Raw genomic sequence first — 16,336 nt, forward strand, 5'->3', positions numbered from 1 at the left:
CGGCAATCAATTAATGCAGAAAATCCAATAAAAATTATTTAAAACTAATCCAATGTTTACTTTTATTTTAAATTAAATATAAAGTGATTCATAAAAATTCAGTTTTTTTATAAATTTATTGCAATTTTAACAACAAATTAATTGATTTATACTTAAGTTTCTTATATTTCTCATTCATTATTCAAAATCAGTTATATTTTGGAAACTATTTCTTTATATTTATTTATTTAGAAAAAGACTAATAAAACGGAAATTTTTCGAGTTTTCTGACATTTTTGTCAAAATGTTTAAGAATTAAATACATTTAATACAAACAGTGATTAAATCGTATTCTAGAATAAGATTGTTTTGAAACAAATCTTTTCTCCATTTCTTAATCTACGGATCTATAGATCCGAATTGGATTATATTCAAGACAACAATTAATCAACAATTAATCCAAAGTTTTAAATTCAAAAAAGAGACAAAAATATCTGTTGTTTTATAAACTCGTGAAGAGATTGGTAGACATTCTGTAGAAATGAAGACATAATTTCAAGAATTTAATCGAAAGAACTGTTTTGCGGACAAAAAGTGCATAAATTTCGGTCAGAATATGATTATAATTAAGAATACATGAAATCGATTTCAGAAACAGTTAATCAAAACAAAGACAAAAACTAGAAAAAAGTGAGGATTTATTAGAAAAACTGATTATCCGATTCGCGGTTTTTTCTCTGGCGGTCCGCCACTCGTTCTGAAAGATCCCGAATTAACTAACGGTTCTCGTTGTGCTGTTGTTGTTGTTGTTTCTGGTTTTTCGAGTTTGACGTCAACCTTTGGTTCTGAATCAACGGTTTCTTTCTTGGTTTCGGTGTTTGTCTGTTGAGTTGTTGTCGTTGTTGTCGTAGTTGTTGTTGTCGTCAGTTTCGGCGGAAACTTTTTGGTCAATTCGTTGAGAAGAATGTCGACGCGTTTGCGTTGGAATTTGGTGCTCGCGCTGACCTCTTCCCTGACCTTAGTTTTGGCGGATTTGTCCGAACGTTCTTTGTTTGTGTCTTTTTCGCCATTTTTATTGAACTCAAACCAATAGCCTTTTGAGGGGTGATATCGAGAGTAAGAAAAGGATTCGTCGAACGCCGACTGCAAGTGATGGACAGTTGTCAAGAGTCGCGAATTGATCAAAGCATTCAAGTCGGGCGCCTTATAGACGACTCCGGCAATGATATAGTAGTCGGCGAGTGGAGTGGCCTGAGTCGGCGATAATCTGTCCTGTTTTCGGATGACATAAAGAATGGGTTCTTGACAGTGAAGAAGAATGTATTCGATTCCTTGAAATTTGCTGAAAGAGAGTTGAATTGAATTGAATTAATTGAGATATTGAATGAAGACTCACTTCAACTGATCGAAAGACAATCTTTGCATTTTCAAGATCTCGTTATTACACGTTCTGTCGTAAAACGGATTCGATCTCTCGCTGAAGTACTCCAAGACATTGTGTTGAGACAACACTGGCAACCATTGACTGTCACACCAACTGATGTGCAGAGGATTACTGTCTGCAAAACAAAAGACAATTAACTAAAATCAAAATCAAAGAAAACAAAACCTTTTAAGTCATTCATAGCTGTTATCAAAGTTTGCAATTAATGAAAGACCCCTCAGTTGTTGTCAAAACAAGAAATGTTTTCATGATTTTTGTCTTCAGTTTTTGTCATCGTTTTCATCATCTCTCGTGTCATCACTTCTCAAGACAATGGACCAAGTGATCAATGAATGTCTGTCAAAACCACAATCATTGGATCAGTTATTGGATATAAAAGATGATCCAAATCAAGCATTTCTCGATAGTCAACAAATTAGTCCTCAATTGGATCAGTTTAGTCAAGAAATTATTATCAATAGTGAGATCAACACAAGAAGCAGCGGCAGAGGAAGGAAAAAGAAGTGCGAAGAAGGTCTGACATTAAGTGATGAAAAACATAAGAATCTGAAGATTAAAGTCGAGAAAATGGAAATTTCGACGAAAAACAAGACAAAGAATTGCTTAAAACAAAAGAATCAAATGATTAGTCAACTGAAGAAGGAAAACGAAAGTCTGAAAACACAAATAATAATCGCAAACAAATTGACGGATGTTTTGACGAAATACCGAACTTTTATTACCGAAAGACTAGATTTGATGACAGATTCGAAAATAGAGTCTTTAGAGACGGAATTCAAAGACGTTTTTCAAGAAAAACAAACTTTCGATCGAAACAACACTAAAACCAAACGCGAATTCAAACTCAAGTCAAACAACAAAATCAACCAATCGATGGCCAAAAAGAGTCGTTCGGCGGGAATGCGGTGTTCGTGGCCGGGATGTGCTTATGAGGCCAAACGCACGAAACTGCTCAACGAACACATGAACGCCGTTCACACTGGCAATCGGGTCAGCAATCTATTGATTGATTGTCCACTTATTTGATGATTTCTTCGCAGCCCTATTCGTGTCCAATGACTGATTGCAACAAATCGTTTGCGCGCTCCACCACTCTTGACGTTCACATCAAGTCAAGTCATTGTTCGGACAAACTGTTTGTCTGCAGTTGGGAAGGATGTCAGGCCACTCTCAAGACCAAGTTGGGTCTCAAGATTCACCTCCAGGTCTGTCTCTCTCTCTCTTGATTGTCTTGAAGACTGATTTCGTGGTTTTGTTTGGTTTTCAGGCCCACAGCGGAGACAAGAAATTCGCGTTTGTTTCGACTTAATTAGCCTTTGATTGACTGCGAAATTGACTTTTCTTTGATCTTAGCTGTTCCTGGCCCGGCTGTGGATACAAAGGTCTGACTAAACAACAACTCGATAATCACGTGCGAAATCATACGGGAGAAAAGCCATTTGTGTGTTCGTGGCCGGGATGCGAGTCACGCTTCACAACAGCAGATGGTTTGCGATATCACAAGAAATCGCATTCAAATATCCGTCCGTTTAAGTGTGATTGGCCCGGTTGTGACGGAGCCTTCAAACGCAACAGAGCTCTCACTGTCCACAAGGCTTTGCATACCGGAGACAAAGTCTTCAAATGTCTGTTCATTTCATTTTCAAAACACATCTAATTCTAACATATCTTTAGGCGATTGGAGTGGATGTCAGTTCAGGGCTTCGAGATATCATGATTTGGCTGTTCATAAAATAATGCACACCGGAGAGAAAAAATACCGCTGCAGTTGGCCAGGTAGGCATTCCATAACTTGGTTTAAATGACTATTCAAACACTCTTTGGACTCGTAGGCTGTGAATCGCGGTTTCTCAGAAACGACAAACTGAAGTTACATTTGATGATTCATAGGGGAGACAAACCACATAAGTGTCCGTTTAATGGATGCGATAAACGGTTTGTCGAAAAGGGAAATATGAGAAAACACTACAATAGTGTTCATTCCAAACCCAACTTGTGATCAATCAATCATTTTATGACTAAATTTGTCTCATTTTGTACTTATATTGCAATCAAATCTATATTTTTATCATAAATTATACAGTATTTTAATGTTTACTAAATTAAGCGTAAATTCATTGTAAAAATCATTGTTATATTATTTTTAACTCAATTTATATAAACTAATAAAATATTTATCCTATAATTCGGCAAAACTTCAATTGTTTAGTAATTGTCGTTAAACTAAATCCTATTTATCTTCGCCTAAAGTCTTCAGTCGTCTTAATCTGTCGTTCTGTACAACAAATGGCAAACAATTGATGAGAAACTGCGAAATATAGAGATATCTATACCTTATAAATGACGTAAGAAAGGAAAGCGTCGTAACAAAGAGAGATTGTGGCCACAAATAAGTAGCGATACTTCGGAGAAACAAACGAAAAGTTGATGTATTGGAGAGGGATGTAAACCAACCATTCGACCTATTGATCACTCATTTCTTCAAAATGTGTTCAACAGATGTGTCCATTACTTACGGTACAAATCAAGACAAATTGCGACTTCAAATCAGTCCAACTATCGGTCAAAGACTTGCCTTTGAATTTAGAAATTATAAGAAAAAGACCCGAAACTAGTGGCGGACCCATTGCCATCTCGGCCATCAACTTTTTCAACACTTGAGATGGATTCGCTCCAGGAAACCGTTTGTCCAGAAATCCGTACCAAAAATGCCCGAAAACACCGAAATAAAGTCCGGCAAAAGACATATTGACTGTTGATAGCAATCAATGATTAAGTCTTGTTTTGAGTAAAAACTTGTTTAACTTTTTGTTTACCATTTCGTCTGATATTTAAACCAAACTCTTGATCTTTTAGAGAATCCGTTTTGAATTCAATGATCTGTTGGACAGAATCGCCAATTGTCACCGAAACGATTCCAGTCATACAATTGGTGATCATTAAGTATTTGGTTGAATACAAGACTTTCAATACTCGTTTCATTGTTTTCACAATCATTGCCAACAATTGAGTGATAATTACCGCTAATTGTAATCAAAATCATTTCAATTCACTTAACATTCATTTCATTCAAATGTTTGCAAATTTGAAAACATTTCACATTTTTAGCGCCTTTTTTAACAAACATTTATTTATTTAATAAAAACATTTTGACTTAAAATATAAAATAAATACTAAATTAAAGATATATTTATAAAAACAAACTCTATTTGATATTTAGATTATTTAATTCATAAAATAAAGACATTTTCTTCAGTTAAAAGACCGCAAATGTCAAACAGATTTGGCATTCATTTCATTAAACAATTGATTCCAAACCACTCTTTCATCAAATTTATAAAACATTTGTCGATCAAAACCAATAAAGATTATAGAAATCCATGTCTTCTTCAGTCCACTACAATGTCTTGTTTACAATGGTTTCAAGAGTTGATTGATTTGCGGCACAGAATCAGATAAACAATCAGTTTTGTCGACTTTTGTCTGACTTTCTTCGGTCAAAACTCTTTTGTCTTGAGTTTTGTTGACTTTATTAAAATAGGATTTAATTGTCGAATGTTTGGAATCAGATTTAGTAATAAGATATTTATCGATACAAAGCAATTGATTGGCGGCCACTGAATCCACTATCCACTCGGGTTTAACCACAATCTCATTGGTCTTGAGTTTCTGCTTCTTAGCAAAAGCCAGATTACAAGTGATTGTATGAGTGGTAAGTTTGGGATCAAAATAACTTAAACACATTCCTCCAAAACTGCAAATCATTTCTTTTAATTGCAATTTTGTTGGATTTGTCGTTGAATTGATAAAAACGCAAATTCCAGAAAAGAGTCGTTTTTCTGACGAATTTGTCTTCAATTGTGTCAACAGTTTGTCTCTCTTGTATTTATTCCAACCATTTCTCCGACATTTTCTTCTTTCAAACTCTTTTTCATTGTCTTTACATTTCATTGAATCCATAGTTAAACTGAATTTTATTTTACGTTTTGTCATAACATATGAGGCAATAGTTTGGCTAAAAAGGCGTAACTCAATGAACACAACTATGAAAGTTAGGTCTCAATTATAAACAATACAATAATTGTTGTAATGATTGACTTGAGTTGTGTTTGTCTTTTGTAATCATCTGTTCTGTAGTTTCATCGACCAATTGATCCACTCCTTCATTGTCTCTTCATTTATCACCACAACTGATGCCAAACCCAATGGTAAGCAATAATAAGATTATCTAATATTGTCGTCATTTTATGAAATATGTTTGAAATGAGTCCACAATTGCAGTCATTTCTGTCGCCGATATCTGTGACCAAAGTTTGTGTTGAGATTCTATTTCTACTAAAACTCAGTCACTGATTGGTCACAACACTGCTGACCCCTTTTGACCCCTATTTATGTTGTTATACACGATATTAGAGATCAATATTACAGTCTATTATCAATGCATTGCTATTAATATTAATATTAATATTAGATTTTCGGCAAATAATCCGATAAATGATATTTCAATTCAATTAATCCATAGTTTTATGCATTTTTTAAATACAATTATTTATTTATTTTAAATGTTTTGAAATGAAAAGTTAATCAATTAGTTAACCAATTAGTTAATCAATTAGTTAATCAATTAGTTAATCAATTAGTTAATCAATTAGTTAACCAATTTGTTAACCAATTAGTTAATCAATTAGTTAACCAATTAGTTAATCAATTAGTTAACCAATTTGTTAACCAATTAGTTAACCAATTAGTTAATCAATTAGTTAACCAATTTGTTAACCACTTTGTTAACCACTTTGTTATAACCTTGGTAATCAATTACATATAATTACAGCATTAGTATTGTTTAAATACAATAATAATTATATACTGTATTGTAATAATACATTGATATAAATTATAAATTATACTGTATTTCTCTTTCATTATTTTAATTGTATTTAATCTGCTTTTAAGAAATATCTAAAATAATAATCAATTTAAGAAATCATTTGAATATTCAAAATATTGGCTGTTATTTAAGTTATACTTTTAATACTAATTTTGTTATATTTTTAGTAAAATTGAAATATAAGGTCAAACTGTGTTTTCCTAACTTTGAAAATACGTGATATAATAATAAATTTCTTGAATTTCTTGATATAATCTGTATTAACACTATATTATATAAAATAACTTCAAAATTACATAACAAATACTGTAATTATATTGATTAACATATTTAAGTTTTCTCAAAACATTTATTACTAAATTTCATTAAATAATATGACTTTATATGATATACTGAAACATAAAAACAAAACAACCAATTATTTGGATAGGATTACAGATTACAGTGATTTTGATTACTTAAATTGATTTATTAATTATAGTTATGATTTATAACATGAATTTATTAAATACTTAAAGTTAATGCTATTTATTAGAAGCTCTTAACTAAATGACAACTATTTGTTAAGTTATTTGATTGACTCATTAAAGTCATAATATTGTGTAATATTTTCAGTATTATTGTCTGTGAAGTAAAGATAACATCGTTTATACAGTAGTTGTAGTCTATAGACGCTATAGCTATAGATGTTTATACTCTTTAAGACAACTCTTAAGCTAAATAACTGATAAAAACTTTTTTATTTAATAATACACTTGTAATTAGCATTGAATTGGTATTCATTGTATTAAAAACTATGTATTTATTGAATAATTAAATTCAATTGGTTTAACAAATAACCGGCTTTTTTGTTATATTAAATATTTATATAATTTTTACATTCATTTACTGAAAAACTTGTTTTTTTGTCAATTAATAGAAGAAAATTTAGATTTTCCTATAATTAATAGATATATTGTAATAAAATAATAATATATTTGTATTTAAAACGATTCATTGAAACCTGTTTTAATTAATTGTGTTGTTATTGCTGTAGACTTTGGTTCAAATGTCATAATTTCCTCAAATGTTTGGCAAAAATATCGCAAACCTTATTGTGTTTATTGTATTATAGATAAGACCAAGAAATGTCATTTAAGGTTCACAAGAACTCGTCCTCAATAGATAGTGACTCAGATGATGGTCGGTTAGCCTCATTAGATGCGCTCCGTTTTGCCTTAAGTACAGCCCCTTTCTTCAGACGCATCCATAATATTGAAAGACTTGATTCCGACTCTGTCCGTGACTTGTGGACGCCGCCCGACAAATGTGCCATTAATGTCAATAATGTCTGCTTTGCTTATAACAAACAACTAGTTCTCGACAATGTCAACCTCCAGGTGCCTAAAGGGCGCATCTATGCACTTCTTGGTAACTATTATTCTACAGAATATTTGAATCATTATTTTCAATATTTTAGTCGTCTTTTTATTGATTGCTTTGATTCCTATATTATATAACAAAATATCTCTTGTTTTTAGGGATTATGTGTAGTGTTTATCGCATTTATTAGTGAATCACATATTTACTACTTTTTGTCATTTCTTTTAATTTTTGGCCGTTTTTAGTATTTATTTGGCATTTATTCCGAGTCTAGACTTAGAGAATAAAATAGTGTATTAATAGAGGTATTATTTGTCTACACTTTCTGACCGATTATTTATATAATAAAGAAATTAATTGACAAAAACTTATTTTTAAATACAAATAAAATAATTTTTATAAAATCACTTTCAATTCAAGGCTCGACTAGTAGTGGGAAAACAACTTTATTGAAATGTCTGATCGGACGTCTGCGACCTCAAAGTGGACACATTCGTGTGTTTGGCACAAATGTGTGCAACAGTCGTGTGCCGGGAATTGGTGTCGGATATATGCCTCAAGGGATAGCCCTACACAACGAACTGACAATTAATGAAACTCTCGAATATTACGGTAACTTATATTGTGTGCCAATGGCTCTCATCAATCAAAGAATCAACTTTTTATTATCGCTTTTCAATCTTCCGGACGAAAAGAAACTCATCAGAAATCTTACTGATAATCATCGATGGCGTATATCATTGGCTGTTTCGTTGATTCATTCGCCACCTCTTCTTCTGCTTGATGAGCCCACTGTTAATGTGGATCCACTTATCAGACTATCCATTTGGGATCATCTTAACTGTCTTTGCAGAGAAGAAGGTATTGTTTTTATTTACAACAAACGCTAACATTATTTCTAATTATAGGCTTAACTGTATTTATAACAACCCATTATATGGAAGAAGCAGACGGTGCTTACAAAATAGGTCTTATGAGAGACGGAAGGATTTTAGCTGAAGATAAGCCAAACGCACTGTTTCTCAGATTTAATACAAATACTTTTGATAAGTTGTATCTAAAGCTCTGCCAAATCGATAATGATTTCAAACAATTACAGCCAAACTTTGTTATTGAAGACTTTGAAAGTACAACTTTACCAATAGCTGACTGGCCATTGTGTGAGCGCCGACTCACGGCAATGAACAGTCAATTAATAAACTTTAATTTTTTACGATTCTTTGCATCGATTAAGAAGAATGTGTATGTGATTCGCGGAAATCTCTTTCTTATGTTATTCTTCTTTATGTTTCCATCGCTTCAAATAATTTTATTTTGTTTATCAATTGGCAATCAAATGCGTGATTTACCGATTGCCACTTATAATTCGGACAAATTTGATCATTTGAGTCGTCAGTTTCTTAGATTCATTGATAACGAATTCATTCGACAATATGAATATTCATCAATCGATTCGGCCATCAATTCAGTGGTCAGAGGACATGTTTGGACAGCTATTGAAATACCCGATAATTTTTCACAAATGATTGAAACAAAATACATTCATTTTAACAGTTCTACAAATTTAACGGTAAAAACAAATTGATTTTTAAAGCAATTAATTTAAATCTGACATAACTTTTCAGATTCAAGATTTTAGTACAACTCATATCAAACTCTATACTGACTTATCAAATGCTCTTATCGGACAACTATTGATTCATTCGCTTATTAAAAGTGTCAGAGATTTCTTGTCCACTATAAGTGATAAATATATCGCCAAATATTCTTCACCAATAGTTATCGACCAAATAATATACGGTTCAGAAAATCCCACATTTAAAGAGTTTTTAGCTCCCGGTTATGTTGTGGCCATTGTTTTCGTATCGCCAATGCTTTTGACTGCTTATCTGTTGATTAAGGATCAGATGAATGGTTTGCTTGAGAGATGTTTATCAACGGGCACTTCAGGCTTTGAAGTCCTTTTGTCTCATTTTATAACACAATTGAAACTTCTTGTAATCCAAGAGCTGTTAGTACTGAGTGTCACTTTTGTCATCTACAAAGTGCCAATGAGAGGACCAGTTATGCCTTTATTAGTATTGGTTTATTTGCAAGGAGTGGTTGGCATATCATTTGGACTTCTCATATCTGCCATTTGTCCGAATGCTATCTCTGCTATACTTTTAACTTCTGGTAATATCAATGGTTTATCAATACTATAATAACTATAATTTGTTTTTACGACCGCAGGAACCGTAATTCCCGGTGTTTTCTTAAGTGGCATAACGTGGCCAATAGAGGCAATGCCACGACCATTAGCTATGCTAAGTAAAGCACTTCCACTGACACTACCAATTGAGTCGATGCGCTGTATTATTAGTCGCGGAACAAATGTCTTTAGTCTTAAAGTATTGATTGGTTTTATTATTTCTTGTGGTTATTCTCTATTAATAACTTTATTCGCGATTTTCATATTTAAATGGAGAACGAGTTCGTAAAACATTGTTATTTAAATCAATATTTTAAACAACGGTTTATTTATTAGTGATATTTTAGATTCAAATCTTATACATTGTTATCAATTCTATTACAAACCTATTATACAAATATTTATATATTCTATGATTTATTTTCTATAATATTATTTATTATGGATTTAAACACAGAGTTGTTTATATCCATAAAAATATTAATACAACAATTCATTGCAATATTGTGTGATTTATGTGTTAAATGATTGCTTTTATGTCAACAGAACAGCCAAATAATTCATAAAATGTTATTTATTATACAATATATTATTAGTAAAATATGTTATTTTTATAAATATTTTTATTTGTTTTAATTCTAAGAATTTAGTTCTAAATTAGTTGTATAATAACAATATTATTTATAATAGTTTTAATTATTATTTTGTATCTGTGATAAATTCTACTTAAAATAAAAGTATTGCCTTATAATATAATTTAATATTAGATAAAACTACTTTGAATATTGATTACTTATTCAGGATCAATTTTTGTAAACAAAATTTTAAATAAACAAATAAATTAATAATTATTGGTGAAATTAAAATTATATACATATTCTGTAGTATATTTCTAAAGTAAATCGTTTATATATCAAATATGTAAATAATAGATTATACATGGTTTACTACAATTTAATCACATTTTAATATAAATATTTCACTCGTCAAATAAACATTTAAGTAATGTTGTCTTATAATATCCCAACTTTTGAAATATTATCAAAAGTTTAATTATTTCCTAATGTTATTTTGTTGTCAACAAAGTAGAGTACTTGTCGTATTAAAAATTAATCTATTCTGACATCAAAGAGCAGCTGAAAAAACAAAATCATATAAAAATAACATTTAAAACAAATTTTCTAAATCTATAGAAAACGAATCAATAATTTTATTATTTGTTTCTATATTTTAGATTATAATTCAGTTTTTAGACATTCTTTATAAATAATTAAAGAATGGGATTAAGTTTGATAAGTTCACTAATTTTATTTTATTTATTCATTATTAACTTATTTTATTATCAATTTATTGTTTGGTGAGTAAAATCTGGATTGAATTAATGTTTTTAAATTAATATTTTGGTTGAAAATATAAAACTTGTTTAAAATATCCCAATAATGAGTAGTATTTTATGTAATTTCTTCTATCATTTATTGAATACTTTTATGATATTTTTAATATTAAAGAATCAATGAGAATATGTCTCATAATGTCTTTTAATGACAATTTTTAATCCTCTAAAAGATATTATTTTTATATGTCATGGAAATAAGTAAAACATATTATTTAATATAAATATTTCTAAAACAATAATTTTTTATATAAACTACAATTTATAGCTTAATATTGAAATATAAATTACCGAATCATTAGTTATTGAGTTATAGCTGTTCCCCAAATATGAGCTCTGGCTATGAATGCCATTTCAGTCGGATATTCATAATTTAAATGAAGTTTTTGAAATCCAGCCCTTTCTATATGAGACCACGACTGTCGATGACAATGACAGCCGCCGAAGAATGCGTACCAAAAAGGTTGTAATATTAATTGTATGGCAAATAATATAATATTTTTGACGCATGTATGGGGATAACCAACGTGTTCCATGAAGTAGTAGGTTCCACCCTTTTTGTTGACCATTAATACAAAATCAATAGAAATCGTTAAATATTTTATTAGTTTATTATAATTTATTTTTGTTATATAAAACATCATTAATATTAATAATAATAATAAATAATTGATTACTTTTTTGAGTACTCTTTGAATTTCTTGGAGAGTTTTAGTGCGATCTTTGACACTACACAAGACATAAGTGGCGACCACAACGTCAACAGAATTGTCTTGAATTTGTCGCATATCTTCTGCCATTCCGTTCACAAAGTTTTCGCAGATTATGTTCGGAAACTTTGATTTATTTTGTAGAAAGTATTTCTCAAAATAGCTGTTATAGTCGAGTGCTATTATACGACAATTTGATGGATAAAATTCAAAATTGTTTCCACGAGCCGGTCCTATCTCTAGAATCACCTAAAAATAAGTAAAGTATTGTTTTAACATTATTTTCAGCTCTGTTTATATATTACGTAAATAACATATATTATTATTATTATTATACAATAAAATGCTTTTAAAAAATGATATATTTATATATATAGGGATTAAATTACATAAAATTAGCATGATAACAACTATAGTGCATTTAAAATATTTAAAAAATATATGTTTTTATAGTAAATGTTGAAATAGTTTTTATTTTAAAGAAATTCTTAACGCATTTCTATCATTATTCACTCAACCGTTTGAAAGTGCAGTACTATTACAATAGCTTTTAAAATGTTTTTACAATAATATAACAAAAAATACAAAAACGCATTATATGTATTAATAGGGATGTGTTTTATAGATTTTTAAATTATATATCATAATTGTAAAGAATGTGTAAGAAAAGGTACAGTACTTACAATGTATTTTTGATACCACTTTCATCTATACATTGTTAGTATAGTGTTTGATATACAATACATATCGTAATTAAAATTGATTAGTTTTGTTACATACTGTTCATTATTTCCTAAATACATTTCAATAGCTATATATTACATAATATATTRTATTTTTTAAGGATATATTTCAGTAATGTCTGAAATACTTTTTATTTTTAAAAAAATATTTTTACTTTAATGCTCTTTTGTAACGGAATTTTTTTAATGGTCTGTAAATATTGTATTCGATATCATAATGTTTTGTATTTTATTATAATTATATTATAATAAACTTCTGGAGTATAATAAACATTGAAATGAAAATAAATATTAATTATGTTAATAAAAATATTTATAATTATTTAAATAAGAAATTCTAATAGAAATTTGCATAATTAACAAACTATAAGTAATTTAAATATATGAATGTCATCTTTAACTAACATTTTTCTATAATAATGTGATGAAAAATCTTTTGATAAAAATTTTGTAAAGTATTATTCATTTCCTTATTTTGGAATATTGTAAATTCAAATTTACTGTAATATAAGATAGAAATTTGTAATAAATCTCACGAAAATTTCTTTAAAAAATTCAATAATAAATTTTATGGAAATTTTACTCTATTATTAAATTAAGAGATTCCAGATTACATCAGACAAAATACTGTATTATTATATAGAGTTCGGACAACTTCTTAAGGAATAATAAATTCCATCCAATTTTCCCGCAAAACAAATATATTTCATTCTCTCTCTCTCTCTCTCTCTCTCTCTCTCTCTCTCTCTCTTCATCGTTAGAAAAAAAAATATTTTATATTTATTAATATCTAAACTATATATTATTAGTATATAAACTTAAATATTTTACATAATTTAAATACATTTAAAATTAAATTAATTATTTAATAATATCGTTTGATTCAGTTTGATATAACTATATAATAAAACTTCATATGAAAATAGATTTCCTGGAAAATAAAACAATTTGCACGAAACCTAATTAATAATGCAAATCATAGAATATATGAATAAAACACTAATGAGATCTAATTTACTGTATATACACTGTGACGGACAGTACAACACTCTAGTCTTTTAATGGTTAATATCTCAATAACACTATTACTGTATCATATTTTAGCAAATTTTTCTAAAACATAGAATATTTCCTTAAAAATATAAATAAATATTTTTCATACTTTTGAAATTCTATGAAAATACTACAAAAATAATAAATACAATTACTATTATAACTCATGAGTTTACAAGATTGACATTAAAGTGGTCTCCATTGATCTCGATATTGATTTAACTTAAATTATATTCTAATTTAATTCAAATTAATGCCATTAATTGAGTTCACTTGAGTATCACATGAATTAGTGATTGTATTTATAATATAATATTTTATTTATTTTTTCTTATAATTTCAAAAACACAAAAAATAATTTTTTAAATTTTATGACATATTTTTGGGACGATTTTCTTTGTTTTAGACAAATTTGATAAAATATTATATGTTTGTCGAGATATTAACCCTTAATTACTCCGAGATATTAACTATTACTAAATGGATAACAAATATCTTTACAGAAATTTCTTTAATAAACTCTAAAATTTTCATAATTATTTGAAATTCCTTTATTTAGCTAACTTTGAGTCATAATATTTACTAATAATTAAATATTCAGAGCATTGAAAAATAAATTGAAATGTAAAATATGTTATTTGAATACTAGAATACAATAATTATATTAATGTTTAACCAGATATATGTTATAACTTTTATTATAAAAATTATGAAATATTGTTTTACTTATAAACTTGTTTTGATCGATAAGCATATACTCATATATAGGCTGAAAACAAATTTGTCTGAATTTTATAAAATTATGATCAATTGTGAAAACATTTCTTAGAAAATATAGTTATAATTTGTTTATAAAATATTAGATTCATTTCTTTAATAGTTTGTCTTATAATGTAATTTTTATATAAATACATCATTTAATTAGATTAATGATAGAAGCAGTGAACGTATAAATAAATTATAACAAAGTGTGAGAAATACATTAAATTAATTATTTAGAAATCTACATTGCTAAATTTGATTATCTTATTTTTATTACGTTATTTCAAATGGTATAAAATAAAATTGAACAATTTTTATCACATTAATTAACAAAATAAAAATGCATTAGAAATGAAATTTATTTAATCTATTAATTGTTCGTTAATTTAATTATTTTGTTAGATTTTATTAAAATCAATTAAAAATCTATATTATTAAACCACATAAATATATAAAATAATATATACATTAGTTTTATTCATATAAAATCAGATGTATATTCACCAATCAATACGATAAACAACATTTGTTTTAAAAAATAGTGTATTATTTAAACTGAACTCATAATTGATTAGATGTGATAAACAATGAGAATAAAGAGAAATACTATAAATATGTAATATAAATGAGATATAATACCAATTGTTTTGATTGATCCTCTGTATGAAAACGTGAAAGTTTTTCAAAAAGTTTGGCTCTAATGGCATTCCCTCCTCTTTTGATAAATTGTGTGCAAAATATTGTATAAAACCAGGAAAACCATAATTTGCGAAACTGTTCGCTTGCATACAACAGTGTTAACAGTAGTAAAAAAGCACTTATTATTACAGCAAACGTATAATACAAAATAGTCGACAAATTGTCCAAAACATACATTTTTGTAATGCAATTAAAATTTTGTTTAAAATTTAAATTCAATTCAAACAATGTCTATGAAAATTACTATATATTTATATATAGCGATATAGCGATATAGCGATATAGTAGATTTGAAACTTAACGCATTAATCAATCAAAAGTATAATTGTATTCATGAACTAAAAAGTTGTCAAAACTTTTTATTGATTCTTAAATATCTATAATAAGACTCACTTTATTTATAACTTACATGTTGTAAGACTAACGAAATAATCAATCATTAAAACATTTTTATCAATGATTTCACAAACAACTAATTCTTAATGTTATAAACACTTATATTTAATACAGAATACAATACTGTATACAGTTTTCAATAAATATTATGGTTTTTTTAAACAAAAATATTTCAAATATTTAAGACATAAAAATGAGAAAATGATGAAAACATTAGGCGAATGGACATTGAGTTTAATATCTTAAATGTTTGCTTTAAAGCAGTCTTAAGGACTTACATGTGAGCTATGATTTAGATCTAACATCTGAACCCATAAAACATTGTTTGGCAAACACTATGCGTGTGTTTCATAGATTTGCGCACAACTATCACATCTACTAAATATCGATCTCTTTTATGGCATTAGAGGACAACTTTTCATTCATCCATTCAATTGCAATCTCTGTGTCATTATTATCATCCACTCTCTTATAGCTAACGCTGGGGTTTACCAGTCAATAGGCAACGACTCACTCATGCTTTGACTCAAAACATAACTTATAATCATATATACAGTACTATACAGTAGTCCTGTATTTCTATGTACAGTATCTTTCTTTACAAAAATTATTTCATTTATATATTATAATTAGAGTTCGATCGACGTTCCCAGGGATGGAAGTTCCCTAAAAATCCCTCCAATTTTCCCGCAAAATGTGAAAAATATTTTATTTCT

General features: G+C 28.3%; 5 protein-coding genes across 6 annotated transcripts; 2 read left to right on the plus strand and 3 right to left on the minus strand.

Moving 5' to 3' along the window:
- Positions 1-492: 492 nt before the first annotated feature.
- LOC128963462 (mediator of RNA polymerase II transcription subunit 6-like) lies at positions 493-1,652 on the minus strand. The gene is made up of 3 exons (XM_054309970.1): positions 1,589-1,652; positions 1,376-1,538; positions 493-1,321 (listed from the first exon to the last, which is right to left on the minus strand). Exons 1-3 carry the CDS (start codon positions 1,602-1,604, stop codon positions 694-696), a joined length of 807 nt encoding a protein of 268 aa, XP_054165945.1. The 5' UTR covers positions 1,605-1,652; the 3' UTR covers positions 493-693.
- Positions 1,653-1,722: 70 nt separating this feature from the next.
- On the plus strand, positions 1,723-3,526 carry LOC128963456 (zinc finger protein 93-like). Its single transcript, XM_054309964.1, has 6 exons — positions 1,723-2,413; positions 2,464-2,628; positions 2,691-2,716; positions 2,777-3,048; positions 3,098-3,199; positions 3,256-3,526. The coding sequence occupies exons 1-6, from the start codon at positions 1,736-1,738 to the stop codon at positions 3,420-3,422; spliced, it is 1,410 nt and encodes a 469-aa protein (XP_054165939.1). The 5' UTR covers positions 1,723-1,735; the 3' UTR covers positions 3,423-3,526.
- Positions 3,527-3,636: 110 nt separating this feature from the next.
- Positions 3,637-4,504, minus strand: LOC128963466 (mpv17-like protein 2). Its single transcript, XM_054309973.1, has 4 exons — positions 4,240-4,504; positions 3,940-4,175; positions 3,757-3,885; positions 3,637-3,698 (listed from the first exon to the last, which is right to left on the minus strand). Exons 1-4 carry the CDS (start codon positions 4,418-4,420, stop codon positions 3,654-3,656), a joined length of 591 nt encoding a protein of 196 aa, XP_054165948.1. The 5' UTR covers positions 4,421-4,504; the 3' UTR covers positions 3,637-3,653.
- A 1,060-nt stretch (positions 4,505-5,564) lies between these two features.
- Positions 5,565-10,197, plus strand: LOC128963449 (ABC transporter G family member 23-like). 2 transcript variants are annotated; one of them, XM_054309957.1, is made up of 6 exons: positions 5,565-5,631; positions 7,426-7,721; positions 8,094-8,534; positions 8,582-9,243; positions 9,299-9,848; positions 9,906-10,197. In XM_054309957.1, exons 2-6 carry the CDS (start codon positions 7,439-7,441, stop codon positions 10,151-10,153), a joined length of 2,184 nt encoding a protein of 727 aa, XP_054165932.1. In that variant the 5' UTR covers positions 5,565-5,631; positions 7,426-7,438; the 3' UTR covers positions 10,154-10,197. The 2 variants fall into 2 exon arrangements, with proteins under 2 accessions (XP_054165932.1, XP_054165931.1); XM_054309956.1 differs by having other exon boundaries at positions 5,572-5,631; positions 7,348-7,721.
- A 1,356-nt stretch (positions 10,198-11,553) lies between these two features.
- LOC128963563 (putative methyltransferase-like protein 7A) lies at positions 11,554-15,401 on the minus strand. The gene is made up of 3 exons (XM_054310078.1): positions 15,165-15,401; positions 11,935-12,216; positions 11,554-11,811 (listed from the first exon to the last, which is right to left on the minus strand). The coding sequence occupies exons 1-3, from the start codon at positions 15,399-15,401 to the stop codon at positions 11,560-11,562; spliced, it is 771 nt and encodes a 256-aa protein (XP_054166053.1). The 3' UTR covers positions 11,554-11,559.
- Between the last annotated feature and the right edge of the window lie 935 nt (positions 15,402-16,336).

This window comes from Oppia nitens, unplaced genomic scaffold (genome assembly GCF_028296485.1).
Source record: "Oppia nitens isolate AA-2021 unplaced genomic scaffold, nextdenovo-longstitch-racon4-pilon3 scaffold7_pilon_pilon_pilon, whole genome shotgun sequence".
In the NCBI taxonomy this organism is placed as follows: domain Eukaryota; kingdom Metazoa; phylum Arthropoda; class Arachnida; order Sarcoptiformes; family Oppiidae; genus Oppia; species Oppia nitens.

Excerpts from the sequence above, each read along its gene's own strand:
- LOC128963462 (XM_054309970.1), bottom strand. Across the intron at positions 1,322-1,375 it reads TTGTCTTTCGATCAGTTGAA|CAAATTTCAAGGAATCGAAT; the intron begins GTGAGTCTTCAT and ends ACTCTCTTTCAG.
- LOC128963456 (XM_054309964.1), top strand. The coding sequence starts at position 1,736 with ATGGACCAAGTGATCAATGAATGTCTGTCAAAACCACAATCATTGGAT. Across the intron at positions 2,717-2,776 it reads AGCGGAGACAAGAAATTCGC|CTGTTCCTGGCCCGGCTGTG; the intron begins GTTTGTTTCGAC and ends CTTTGATCTTAG. Across the intron at positions 3,200-3,255 it reads ATACCGCTGCAGTTGGCCAG|GCTGTGAATCGCGGTTTCTC; the intron begins GTAGGCATTCCA and ends TTGGACTCGTAG.
- LOC128963466 (XM_054309973.1), bottom strand. The coding sequence starts at position 4,420 with ATGATTGTGAAAACAATGAAACGAGTATTGAAAGTCTTGTATTCAACC. Across the intron at positions 3,886-3,939 it reads AATTTGTCTTGATTTGTACC|GTCGAATGGTTGGTTTACAT; the intron begins GTAAGTAATGGA and ends AGTGATCAATAG. Across the intron at positions 3,699-3,756 it reads TTTCTTACGTCATTTATAAG|AACGACAGATTAAGACGACT; the intron begins GTATAGATATCT and ends TTTGTTGTACAG.
- LOC128963449 (XM_054309957.1), top strand. The coding sequence starts at position 7,439 with ATGTCATTTAAGGTTCACAAGAACTCGTCCTCAATAGATAGTGACTCA. Across the intron at positions 8,535-8,581 it reads CTGTCTTTGCAGAGAAGAAG|GCTTAACTGTATTTATAACA; the intron begins GTATTGTTTTTA and ends TTCTAATTATAG. Across the intron at positions 9,849-9,905 it reads TGCTATACTTTTAACTTCTG|GAACCGTAATTCCCGGTGTT; the intron begins GTAATATCAATG and ends TTACGACCGCAG.
- LOC128963563 (XM_054310078.1), bottom strand. The coding sequence starts at position 15,401 with ATGTATGTTTTGGACAATTTGTCGACTATTTTGTATTATACGTTTGCT. Across the intron at positions 12,217-15,164 it reads AGGATCAATCAAAACAATTG|GTGATTCTAGAGATAGGACC; the intron begins GTATTATATCTC and ends ACTTATTTTTAG. Across the intron at positions 11,812-11,934 it reads TTCAAAGAGTACTCAAAAAA|GGTGGAACCTACTACTTCAT; the intron begins GTAATCAATTAT and ends GTCAACAAAAAG.